The sequence below is a fragment of the Triticum aestivum genome, chromosome 2A, assembly GCF_018294505.1.
Source record: "Triticum aestivum cultivar Chinese Spring chromosome 2A, IWGSC CS RefSeq v2.1, whole genome shotgun sequence".
In the NCBI taxonomy this organism is placed as follows: domain Eukaryota; kingdom Viridiplantae; phylum Streptophyta; class Magnoliopsida; order Poales; family Poaceae; genus Triticum; species Triticum aestivum.
Window position 1 is genome coordinate 10,229,011 of NC_057797.1, and position 13,806 is coordinate 10,242,816.

General features: G+C 44.9%; 1 protein-coding gene across 3 annotated transcripts; it reads left to right on the forward strand.

Annotated features, from left to right (window-relative positions):
- Positions 1 to 427: 427 nt before the first annotated feature.
- LOC123186973 (transcription factor TEOSINTE BRANCHED 1-like) lies at positions 428 to 5,944 on the forward strand. 3 transcript variants are annotated; one of them, XM_044598714.1, is made up of 4 exons: positions 428 to 1,686; positions 4,820 to 4,873; positions 4,973 to 5,008; positions 5,102 to 5,939. In XM_044598714.1, the coding sequence occupies exon 1, from the start codon at positions 674 to 676 to the stop codon at positions 1,382 to 1,384; it is 711 nt and encodes a 236-aa protein (XP_044454649.1). In that variant the 5' UTR covers positions 428 to 673; the 3' UTR covers positions 1,385 to 1,686; positions 4,820 to 4,873; positions 4,973 to 5,008; positions 5,102 to 5,939. The 3 variants fall into 3 exon arrangements, with proteins under 3 accessions (XP_044454649.1, XP_044454648.1, XP_044454647.1); XM_044598713.1 differs by having other exon boundaries at positions 428 to 4,873; positions 5,102 to 5,944; XM_044598712.1 differs by having other exon boundaries at positions 428 to 5,008; positions 5,102 to 5,944.
- The last annotated feature ends 7,862 nt before the right edge of the window (positions 5,945 to 13,806 follow it).

Genomic DNA, 13,806 nt, shown 5'->3' on the forward strand with positions numbered 1-13,806 from the left:
ACCCCACATGCCAGTGCACATTAACAGTTTTGAGACCTAGCTAGCCAGCTACTACATCAAATGGCATTGCCATCCAACCATGAAGACAGAGCCGCTTGCCTGCAGAGCTGCACCCGCCAGCACAGGCAAAAAGAAATAAATTACTAATAAAAAAAGTATAAATAGATATTAAAAAATGCAAGCTGGGTATAGTACACTTGCAATGTACTCCCTCCGTCCGAAAATACTTGTCATCAAAATGGATAAAAATGGATGTATCTAGAACTAAAATACATCTAGATACATCTCCTTTTATCCATTTTAATGACAAGTATTTTCGGACGGAGGGAGTACTGGATACACTTGTCCATATCTTAATACTCAAGTGGGCCTGAAGGAGTGCCCTATCTAGATGCCGGCCTATACCGTCTCTAGCTAGCTAGCTCGTCCTCCCTCACCTCTTCTTCCCCTTTCCTCCTCTTCCAGCCCCTTCCCTGGACATGGATGCTTAGCTCTACTTGACATAGAGCGAGAAAGGAGCAGTAAAAGTAGAAGTAAGATTTAGATCCGCATTGACACTAGCTAGTAGCGCAGGCCACTACCAGAACAGGGAGCTTCTAGCTGTCCATCCACTGATCCACATAAGTTTACTGCTTGCTTTGGTTTGCTACTGAAGCTTCGAACTATTTGAGAGATGACCCAACCATCCACCGTTATCATCACCATCATCATCATTGAGTATCCCACCAAGAACCGCCACTATCAAACCCTACTACCCACCGGCCGCCACATGCATCCAGCTCCGTCGTCTTTTGGCGAGTGCTTCCAGTTCTTCCCCGCCGAGATGTACCACCACCACCAGCAGCAGCTGCTGCTGCAGGAGGAGGGGACCCTGGAGGCGGTGCTTTGGCAGCCGGTAACCGCTCCAGCTCCGGCGGAGCGGGGGGAGCCGGGGAATAATGGCGCGCCAGGGGGTGCCGTCGTCGGGGCGGCGCGGAAGAGGCCGTTCCGGACGGACCGGCACAGCAAGATCCGCACGGCGCAGGGGGTGCGCGACCGGCGGATGCGGCTGTCCGTCGGCGTGGCGCGCGAGTTCTTCGCGCTGCAGGACCTCCTCGGCTTCGACAAGGCCAGCAAGACGGTGGAGTGGCTCCTCACGCAGTCCAAGCCGGCCATCGACCGGCTTGCCAACGAGACCCAGGGGGGCGCTGCCGCTGCCGCTGCAGGACCGTTGAAAGAGAAAGGGGAGGGGGCGACCTCCTCCAGCACCGGCCGCTTCGAGGATGCGAGGGAGGAAGAGCACGACGTCAGAGATCTGATGAAAAGCATCGGCGGCGAAGGTGAGCTTGACTGGTTCATGTCGGAGGCGGCGGCGATAGGGCAGCCGATGGAAGGATTGGACTAATTAATGAGAGCAGCAACAACGGCGGAGTACTAATTCTAATTACTTAAGGTGATTTCTTGTATATATTTGCAGCTGCATGACATATTGATATGCAAACTTTGTGTCCAATGGTGAGATTAATTGATTTCTTGCAAATCTTATGCTCATGCTGGGTGCGTTCTACTAATTTTGGCAACTATATTTTGCTGATGTGCTAATTTTGAGGTTCTTGGAGTTGTCCTGTGTTTCCAGTGCTACATGGGAATATCATCCTAAGAGGTCACATACAGTTTTGATCGGAAGGTTTGGGCAATCAATTTCAGGTGAAATTCTTGAACCATCCTAGTAACAGCTAGCTAGTGCAAACTAAATGTACTCAATTTGCTCACATCACATATATTTACAAGAATGAACTTATGACAAATGCATATACTTAGTTTCTACCTTAATCTAGCACAACTGATAGGTTTCCCTGAGTTAGGCTTTATACTTCATGCAGTATACAAGGATGTATAAGCAGGTTTCAGGTCTTCTTGTTACAGAAATGATCTATCTTTCTTATCAAATTCGGATGGCAGTATATTTCAGTCAATTATATATTGGTTCAGTGTCACCTTGAGTTTGAGTTAATTAGTTGAATTATCTGTTATCCTCACTGAAAGCTATTCACATACAAGTCACACAGGTCTAGAGGAAGACTAATATAAGTATCACATTAATGCAAGAGATATACCTGTATCGCATGTATCTGAGAACGATTAGAAAAGAAAAAGGTGCCTGTGAGCAGAGTTGTCAAAACATAAAGCATGTGCATCATGATAATGATTATAATTAGCTAGTCTAGAATCATTATATCTGAAATTCTGAATAGCATCTATCCCTTTGAAACATTGACTATAAGTATATGAAAAGCCAACTGGTTGGTACAAAGTATTCTCTGGATGTATGGCAACATTACAATTAATTAATATATTGTCAAACTAAACAGAAAATTTGAACTAGCAATATGCATGTACACTGGTGTGTTCAAATAGTACACCTAGAAAGTCTACAACAGAATAATCATGGGCTAGTGACACTTGATCAAGCGGTTTCATTAAATGCTTCATGTGCCTTGCCGGTCTCTCCATTTCGTTAATTTACTGTATGACCATATTGCTGTACTTATATTGCAGCATTTCAACTGACTTGAGTAGTGAGATGTTGTAGATATGAAGTTCTTCCATTTTGATTATTAACACACCAGATTTTCCTCTCGCGATGTCAATATGTTTATAGGAGTGTGTACCTACTACAGAGATATTGATTTTTTTTAAAAAGGTACAATAAAAGGTCTTTACAAAGCAAATATAGCAGTAGAAAAGAATATAGCTTTTCGTAGTGTTCTTCTTTAAAATGTTTTCCTCATTATACCTATTATTCCATGTCCAGTTATCCACATGTATAATTATGAATGTCTGGGGAGCTTTTTAGCCTACAGAAGAAAAGTAACTCATGTACCCTGTTCTTAAAAAATATCAATGCTTGCTTTCTAATAATAACTGCATGCGGCCTCAAAAGTTTCTTCCTTACTTAAAAAGGAAGAATCCCGGACCCTGTTCATCAACAATCGGTAATTACCTTCCTGTAGGAAAAGGCATATCTAGCAATAATGCAATTTATTAGGTTGATCAAGCAAAGAATGTACACAAATTGGAAACCTTATTTGTGAGACCTCTTGTACATAACTTTCCCTCCTTGCTTATAAGATAGAACTACTGCATTTGTTGGCCAGAATAAACACAGTGACTCATTTGCTCACACTGGTCCACTGGAAGTATAAGAAAGATAGGAAAAATGTATATGATCTGAGTAACAGCAAGTAAAGAAGTTGTGCGCTCAATTATTGAACACCTTGTAATCTTGTACATGAAGTCAGAAGAATGTAGTGCCATGTATCATCTGAAAGCAAACATTGTTGATTTTAGTCTTTCAGTATAGTTGGTTAGCTAGTATCAATTCGTTTTGGCTAAATTAACGAAAAACTTTTACAGTTTGTGGAATTTCTCAACAATCAGCAGCTAAAAGTTTATTAGCACTAGTGCTAATTAGTTTCTTAGAGGGTCTGCTGTTAAAAGTCAAATTGACACCTCCCTATCCTCTTTCTTTTATAAACCATGGAAATGAAAACCATAATAAACAATGAACATGCATTATGGAGAAGGTATTTGTGACCAAAGCTGTCAACTCAACTTGCTGAGAGTCTAGTACATATACTGAGAATAGGATGGGAACGAGAGAAGTCAGAAATATATATTCTTTAAATTATCCATCCATCTTTTTAAGCACACGTGCCAATTCAGTTTTATGAAGAGGTCCAAGCTTATAATTGCTTTCATAATATTTTTCATGTAAAATACATTTTGAATGGTGACCAATACATGAAATTCTTTTGTGACCCAGGCCTAAGCTTATAATTACCTACATTGCTTTGATAATACTTTGCTTGTACAATATGTTTTGAATGGTGATTAATACATGAAATTATTTTTATTTTGTGATGATGCTAATTCAGTGTACCTTATAGTTATCCATGCAGAAATTAATCTTGCGCCTTTTTGTCATCATCATGTGTACAGATTTTTGTATGTAGTAACTACTGGTTCTTCATCTAGCTAAATTTGAAGAGTGTGAAATATTTGATCCGTCTATATATATACTCTAGCTAGATTTAGACTTGAAAGCTAGGCTCCCATGTCAAATATCACAAAGTAAAGATGGCAAAAAATAAGCCTTTGACTCACTAAGATAGCATGGTGTGTACATGAGCAAACATACATGTACTAATATATCCATAAGTTTTGCAGAAAAGAAGTTCTTTTTTGTTTAGGTAGTTGTTTCTACCTTAAATGTGCAAATAGTGGTGTCCATTACATTTATGCCTATCTAACTATATGTATACTGCATTTCAAAAAACCATATGTATACTGAACAATTCTTTTATCTGATGTGCTGATGGTTTTATACTCACTAATTTTGGTGAGTATAGAGACAGAGATTGGAGAAAGAACATTTTTGTGTGTTTGGGACCTCAGGATAGTACTCAAGGCTGGTGTCTGTAACTCAATACACAAATTATCTGTGTTTTATAATTCTAGGTTTTAATGCAAAATTCTGGAGCTATAGACAATCATACTTATTATATGCATGTTTGATATCATGCAAGGTCGTTTGTATATTGAACATCCATAATTTCATACAAATCATACATACTTGCATAAGAACGGAATCTGTCCATCTACTGATGAGATGTCTTGGATTCGAGATCCAGGTATAGGAGTAATAGAAAGAGTTGGTATCTGCATGCTAGGATAATCTTAATTATTAGAGGAGTTCTAGTTGGCATTACTCTATCAATTGGGCATAACGCAGTCTTATGAACTTGATATTTCTCGCTCTAACTGTCTGTACTTTCAGGTTTCTCCCGAACTACGAATTTGCATATAGATAGTACGTACTAGCTGGGAATCAGTGAGTCAGTTACCATTATTGTTTTTTCAGCATTAAATTTGGTTAGCTACATGAAGTAACTACATTCTGATACAGACTTTCTGGAACTGATATTGTTAGATCATTGGTGAACTTTTCCAAGCCCGCTCAAATTTAGTAAGAATATACTGTGGTCTTTGATTTGAGGAATGGGATGCATGGTGAATATATATACACCATCTCTGATCCTGACTCTCTTATTTTTTTTAGGGTTTGGTCCACCATGAGCATGAAGCCCAAGGGAAAAGAAAGGGATTGACTCGTCCCACCAAAATTTAGAAATGATCCCATGATACACAGCCATGATGAGTAGAGAGTCTATCCCCCAAATTAACCGTACACTTCATAAGTATATGTAGGTTCATACTTTATATTTTGCATGGAAAGACCCGAAAGGGATTCTAGCTAATCCAGTTTATTAAAACTGGATATTGATCTTGTCCCTCCTCTGGCCTTTGCTAGTTGTCATAAAATCGGCCTAACCAAGATATGCCAAGATAGGTTCTATTCCTATTACTTTCTCCAAATATGCCATGCAACACATATAGAAATGTGTTCCCCAGCACCTAACAAAGAGTCCTATATAGCCAGCCTTGAATTAGAAACAATAATACAACATCAAGATTGATATGATCGTTAAAAAATTTATGGTGAGCAAAAACACTATTGACATATTTCATCACATAATGGAGTGTATTTTACGGGCTTAGTTCCTAGCTAATTAGTGTATGTGGATGAAATCAGGTGGATAATTAATCAGATTCCTTAGACAATGCATGGGCGCACCAGGAGTACTCTTAAATACACATGATAGTGCAACATTTCTAGTACATGGAACTGGAAAAATAAGAATGATACACAATACTACTCGCATAAAAGTTTGATAAACGGAAGCTGCAGTATATAAAGACAACAAGAAGAAAAAGGTGATGTACTATTCGCAAAAAAAGAAAGAAAAAGGTGATGTACTGTGGCTATCTAGCATCAGATTAACCCCAAATATGCAAGTATCTTAATTTGGCAATTATTTTCTATTTTTTAGTATATTTGGTTCGCTCCATGAAGTAAGTATATATACACATTTTTTCGTTTGCGGGGTAAGTATGTACAAAGAATATAATTATAGTGGAAAATCCATTTTACCCTCTCAATTGTTGGCAGTCAGCCCCCTCGTCAACTCCGTCTCTATATCGAGTGGATTTGAATGACGTGGTGGGGATGTATATACATGGATCCTAATCCGCAAAAGAAAATTCCCCGCTAAAAGAATCCACAAAAGAAAAAGGAAATTAACCCCATGGCATGCTATTAAAAGTAAATGCACAACAGAGTATAACAATAATTTTCCTAATGACTCAAACCCGCGTGTCATACTGCTTTCTGATAGACATTATTATACGTAAGTGGGGCCCACAGATCATAGAGAGAACCCACGTTTGGAGCACGTCTCTCTTTCCCTACATGTCGTACTGCTACTACAGTGTTTTTTAAAAGGTAGTACTACAGTGTTTGTGGATCTTTATAAAGGTGGCGTGTTGGCAATGTGGCGAAGACATGGCAGACATGTTGCGCAAAAACAACTCAGGTATGGTAATGTTGGCCGTCCGTTTGACAGTTGACAGTGTATTGTGGTTGGTTTTAGTTAGAGTTGAATGGTAATTGTAGGCTGTCAATTGTTGGATAGAGACGACGAGGGTGAACGTTATGAAATTATTGCCACCATACACACTTCATCTCCCTCCGTTCCGGTTTATAATTCTCCCTCGTATTTCGAATCTAGTTTGACCACCGATTTAAAATACAAAGTATGAATTATATGTCACAAAATTATACTTCATGTTGTACGTAACTCATATTTTGTTAGCTAAATTAGTGGTCAAAGTGACGCAAAATATAACAGAGCCCTCTAAACCAAAAAGGAGGAAGTAGTATTTGTGTGGACAGAATGATAAGGGATTATAATCCTATGCTCCCACAACTACCATTTCCTAATTGTTGTGCTCTGGCATATTCTTTCCCTAAATTTTTTTCCAAATAGATAAATCAAAAAATATAAAAGTGTGCGGGAGACAGGGAGGGAACTTGTGGCTCTCGGGTGCTGGTGCGCACGATATGCAAAACAAATTAATAATTCAAAATATGTTAAAACTTGAAAATTTCTGGAAATATCCATGTCCAACATTAGTAACCGTATAAAAAAATCACGAAGGAATACCTTCCAGCATATTGTGCGCCACAGAAAGGAAAATGAAGACTATATACAGGTATAGTAACTTGTATATCATCTCCATATGCTAAGTTTCAACTTTTAAAATTTAGTAGAAAATGGTAAGTTTCAACGATTAAAACTTAAAACTTATTGTGTCCTCGTGCGGGGTCCAACTACTACACGAATCATGAGGCAATCGAGCGGCCCGGGAGGTTTTGGCAGGTGCGTGCCCCTGCAAATTTCTGAAGTATGTTGCTCAGGTGGTCAATACTTCATACTTCAATAGTGATATTTTTGACAAACTGGTGGATTTTGTTGGCTCATTGAAACATCAAGAGGATACAAATACAATGAGCTCACACCATCCATTACATAGATAGGACATACACAAGCAACCCACACAAAACAGCCCAGCAAATAGCAAAATCATATAAGACCAAAGCTATGTGAGGTGATGAAAAAAGAAAACAAACACAAAGCGATTAGATCCACGGCCAAAAACTATGACAATAACCATATTCTCGTACGAACTTTCTCATCACAAAACATAGGCGACGATGTTCTTCAACAACAACTTCAACGGTGATATAGTAAAGTTAAAACAATTTCCTAGCATCACTTAATGCATACGTGGGGTCTAGACTAGTGACCAAATGCAAATGTATGCAATCTGAAGGGGAACATTCAGATCTCTTCAACAGCTAGCATGCGCAAGTATATATATGTTTATTCATAGCAAGCCTGTCGATCAGGTACGCGATCCGATCGTCGGGTACTGAAAACTGAGATACTACTCTCCGTAGCCACCCAGATAAAGATCAGCATGGACGTGGATCGCACACGCTTCTCGCCGTAGCATCCGCTGATCCGCACCGCACCCTACCTGCCTACATGCCTACATATATACGTACTTCTTCCATTGTTTTTCTGATTGGACAGCCAAGCAACGTCGTCTCTCTTTCCCACTTTTCAAAAAACACGCCGAGATGGGTCAGTGATTCCGTGAGTGAGGAGGCTAGACTAGTGATTAGACGCGCGAGCATTTCTTAATAGGATAGGTACGACGCACAGTATCCGACTGTTTCGGAGGTACCAAACGCACAACCGGCCTCCAGCCAGCGTCATGCATTGGTTGTGCACACATGCATACAGTCCTTCTGCATGCATGCTCTTGTTGTCGTGTTGTAAGAGCTACTCCAACGCGTCACACGCGTTTTGTCCGCTTTTCATCCATTTGGGTCGGCCAGATAGACGTGCGTGTCCGGTTTTTCATTTGTGTCGACGGGTGTGTCCAATGGGAGGCCGACCCATTTTATGCCGACGTGTCCAAAACTGACTAATTAAATATAATTACATAAAAATGGCTTGTCAAACCCCGGCTCACTTAAACAACTAGAAAATAAATAAATAAACTAATAAACCGCCTGCACGCTGCCGTTGCCCTTGCCCTTGCCGTCGTCGCCCTTGTCGCCGGTGAGGTCAATGAAGACCAGGAGAGGCCCAGCCCAACCGAATGTGGCTAGATAGGCCGCAGCACAACCTTCTCCGGCGTCTGCTGCGGCGGCGGCATAACGGCGAGGTGGGCACGCTCCTCCTCCTCCTCCTCCTCCTCCTCCTCAAGCCGTAGAGCCTCTGCATCACAGTGCAGCATCTGCTCATATTACATCTGCGCTCGCCATCAGCCGCCTCCTCGGCAAGCCAGTGCGCCTTCCAGTGCTCAAGGTGGGCCGACTCTTCTTCCAGCGTGGTGGCGTAGTGACAGGAGGCGCACTCACCCACTCGTGATACTGGCCGGTCCATGAACAGGACTCCTTCGGCCAAGTGGGAGTTGGCTCGCGTTCCGGCTCGGCCTTGGGCTCGACGAGGGGCGGCACCGGCGGCGGTGGTAGCACGAACAGGGGCGCCTGGACGGAGCCCCGCGCCACGGACAAAGAAGGGGCTTGCTCCAGCCCATCCCAATGGGCGTCCTCCTCGAGCCGGCTCGCCTCCAGCGCATGCTGCAGGGCCTCCATGACGGCGGCTTGGTACTCCGCCTTCGCCTCCTCTTTCCAGCTCTACCCGCAGGGGGCGGCGGTGGAAGGTCGTGGTTGATGTGGACGCCGAGCCACCGTTGCTCCTCGTGTTCGAGAGCAAACCAGGCCTCCAAGTTGGGAGAGTTCGTGGCGTACTTGGGCTGCGCCCGGCACCTGCGCACCTCCTCGCCGTGCGCCCGCTGTGTTCGCCGAATCGCCGGCACCAGGATCCGCTACGGATCGAGGTGCCAGTGTGCGGCGGCGTCACGTCGAGGTAAGGCAACGACTTCCTGTACTTCAAGTGCCACTGCGCTTGGCGCACCGGGATGTGCGAACGCCGCCGACCTGAGAGTGCACGCGCTGGCGGCAAAGGAGGAGGGGGGAGGAGGAGCACGGGAGGATGAGGCACCGGGGGTGCCCATGCCGCTGTCGGAGCTGCTGCCAAAGAGGCCCATTGCTAGGTTTTAGGTTGTTGCCGGCGAGGAAGCACGAAGGTGGTGGTGGGGGGCCAGATGTGGAAGGAAGTGGATGACCCCCCCCCCCCTCCCCCCCACACATGCGTGGGTGAAAAAATGACGCTTCCACTGGCTGACTAGTAGAGCCGGTGTCGGTGGTCGTCATAAATTAGGCGGCGGGCAGTAGTTGGGTGGCCGCCAAGTGGGGCCGCGACCGACACCAAGGGGACACGCGGCGTGTCCACGCCGACGCGTTTGCTCCCAAACGTGAAGCATACGCGTTTTGGGTTTGGGTCGCCGTGTTGGGACTCCACTTTTGTCCGTGCCGACCTAAACGGACGCAGGCGGACGATTTGGATCGCCGCGTTGGAGTTGATCTAATAGAAAAGAAAACTTATATGACCGGGTTGTATGCTTCCGACGGTAAGAGCATCTACAGTCGCATATGACAAATCTAACATGTGAAATGCCCGCGGGCGCGTTCAGATGCGTCCACGGGCAGTGACCGGGCAATTCTCAAATTAGCACAACTGCATCTGAATATCTTATACTAGATTCTTAAATTCATATAAAAGCATGCAAATAATAAAACCTATGTACTACGTAGAGATCTAGCTAGTCCTCATCAGAGAGGTCGACAATCTACGTGCCCGCCTCCGCCATGTTGAAGCCCTACTCCGGCAACTCCGCCTCGTCCTCCTCCAGATCTGCCTCCTCCACCTGCTCCCGTAGCGGCTCTCCCTCCTCCGCCGCCTGCTGTTCCTCGTCCTCCTCCAGCTCCGCCGAGTCCGAAGGCAGCCCGACAGCGATGCAGGGTGGTCCACCTTGCCTGGGTCTCCTCCGCGATTTGCCTCCTACACTTGGGTTTGAGCATAGCTTATGTGGTGATCAGCCATCGGACCATGGTGATGCCGAAGAGCAGAGAGGATGCGGACGGGCTTAGGTGGCGGCGCAGAGAGTGAGGGGGTCGATGGGCTAGGGTTGGGGGACGTTGGCCGTCTTAAATAGCCGGATTTGGCCCTGGCAGCGAGCCGGTGTGGGTCCACACAACGTTCACACCGCGGCGATGGAGGAGGTGTCCGTCGGACAGCCGGGTTTTCGTACGAGTCCGCATGGGATCCCATCGTCAGTCCTACATGGCGAACATGCCCGGGCGTGCCCGGGCGCCCCCATATCCGCCCCATATTTGGGCTGGATATGAGGGTTGCCGGTCCGCCCGGGCGTTTGTGACCCGTTTGAGGGGGCCATCTGGGTCAAAAAATCGTGACCGGACGGTCAGCCCGGACGTATAAGGCGGGTTTAGGGCGCCCGACTATAGATGTTCTAAAACCCTTTTCATCACAGGACACCTGGCGAAACAAATCTGAAGGCACCCAGACTCTTGAATCCCCTTTGCCCCTTTCCTTCTCCAGCGACCATGCTCGCCGTCGTCGACGCCGTCACAACTTTTCAGTTTGCTCTGTCGCGGAAGAACCGGAGCTCCGTCTTCACTGTTGTCCCTCACCATCGACGGCCATGCACGCTCCTCAGCGCCCAGCAGCTCGCTCTGGAGACGCAACTCCTCTACTTGCTGCTTGCTGGCGAGCTAATGAGCTGCGTTTCCAAAGGCAGGCTGTCGGGGCATAGGAGCATGGTGGGCAACGGCGGCGGCGAACGAGCATGGTCGCTAGAGAAGGAAAGTGCCAAAGGGGATTCGGGAGTCTGCGTGCGTGGAGATTCGTTTCGCCAATTGTCCTCTGATGAAAAGGGTCTTACAATCGGGAATAACATAATAGCATTAATTTTGAGAACGTTTTCAAAATTTTCTCGGTAGTCTAGTACTTTGCTCAAATGTGACGTGGAGGGGTGACTAGGATGTTGACTAGGCTTTTGACCAATCAAAACTAGCCAAACACAGGCATGAAAGTGGTTTGACTGGAGACAGGTTGGATTTTTGTCTGGTTTTGGAAGGTTGAAGTTGTAAAGTAGACGATTTTAAAGAATGGGGTTGTTTTTTAGACTTTGGTGATAATTTAGGGTGTCAATACGGACTTTCTCTCTTTATTTTCCCCTTCAATCCTCTTGGTACCGGTGCGACCAGAAGGGAGACGACAAGGAGCGACGGTGACTTGAGGTGGAGTGCCATGGCGATATAAGGCTTGGGGCTAGTAGGGGGCACCCTGCTTTGCTGTTGACAACCTGGGGTTGTTGCCCCTGCTTGCCCTTATTGTGGATTCGTCACGGTTGAACACCACATCCTAAGAGAGTCATCCCTATTAAGTTATTTATCTCAATATGCAAACATTGCCACCTAAACATACAATTATGAATGAGATGAGTCTCACTGCCTCAACATGCAATCATGCATGAAAAATGATCCACCACAATATTCAACCATGTATGGCTAATGTTTTCTGTTTAATTATTCTACTTGTATTAAATAAATATTGGTACAACTCTATATAATCAAATATAATAAGTCATATGTATTTTTATTTTTAGGTCTCATGTTATCAATCTAAAATTTCACCAACCAATTTCCGCAGCACCGCGCGGACTATCCTCTAGTTTATATGTTTTCAAGCACCAAAATCTAAAGGTACGCTGCTACATATAAACTTACATCTCTAATGGATTAATTATGATATTATCAATTTATGTGATGTGGTAGAGCTAAACTTGATCTGATAGATATGTAGGTTGATATCAATGTATTATTACTCGATATATTGTGATGTTGAGCCCACCTACACTTAAGTCAACTGCAATTTCTTATGTTTAAGTCCATGGTGCTAGTTATCTAATCAATTTTGATTCCTCTTATCCTGCATCAATCTCGACACATCAGAAGATTCAGAAGACTGACTCGGACATGAAAAAAAATCTCACGCGAGTTAGATTTAGCAAATCATATTTTGTGCGATTATTCTCTTCCTTTGCACACCTCGTGCAAAAATCCTAGCTCATCCTCTGTTTGTTTGGTCACATGCTGCTTGATTATGGAGTCATAGGATAGATGGTAGGACTGTGAAGATGTTGGCACTAAGACAGGTCCAATGTGGATGGCCCCATTTTTTAAGCCAATTTTGTTTGGCATCAATATTGGACATTATTGGCATTATTTAACAATCAGTAAAATATGATTGTTGTGTTCAAGAAAAAGTAATAAATGATTGTGTGGGTTAACCAGAGGCCGTGAGTTACAACGCTTATGAAAAATTAAAGTGATTAAAACGATAAAGAGAAGCTACATGTAACGATCTTGTTAATCCTCTGTTGTGGAAAACAAGAGACAAAACACCATAATTATTGACTCAATACTTTTAGGCCATTCGGAAATTAAATTTGCAGAAGCTAAAAAATAGATAAATTTGCAAAACCATTTAACAGAAAAAAAATACCATTCTTTTCGAGAACATAGATAGTAGTAAGAGCATTTACAGCCAAGTGCCTCAAATCGCTCTCAAACGCCCGGGTGGACAGCCTGGTCACTGACAGGTCCAAAAAAGTGACCCCGACGGGCGCCTCAAACCGGCCTCAAATGCCCGGGCTGACCGGCAGCCCTCATATCCAGCCCAAATATGGTGCGAATATAAGGAGACGCAGGAGCGACCGGCACATCAGCCATGTCAGACCCGGCCCATCCGACCCTACATATATTCATCCCCATCCTCTCCCCAGATCAATCACTACCCACTCAACTCCGCCCCTAAGCTCTCTTCTGGCGATCTCCGGCCTTCCTTGGCATGGCGGGTAGTGGATCTGACTCCAATCAGTCCACATCCGTCGACTAGGGTGTCTTCCCGTGCAGTTTGGAGGAGGCCATGGCCATCCGCCTTGCCCTCCGCCGCTCCCGAGAGGACTAAGCCCGATCGATGGTGTAATCTGCCCGGCGTGAGACCATTGCATTGGCGCATCGGGCGCTCGGATCCTCCGGGGTTGGATCTCCGCGTTCCTACCGGGAGCCTTCCAATCTCCCTTTCCCCATCACCGATCCGCCAGAATATGAGTCCAACCGGGATCGGTGTGCCCGCCGTGGGAAGAAGAGGATGAGGGTGGCCGAGGTCCCCGACATGGCGGCGGTGGAGGCGTGCACTGCCAGGAGGAAGCCATTTGCGCCCGCATCTTAACGAAATGGTAGCGGAGGAACACACACGCCTTCGCCCGAGAGCGGAAACGGGATGTGTGTGCCATGTCTGAACTGGCCCCCAATGAGGGGGAGCAACGGGTCGGACAACCATGGCGAAGAGCAGATCCGGC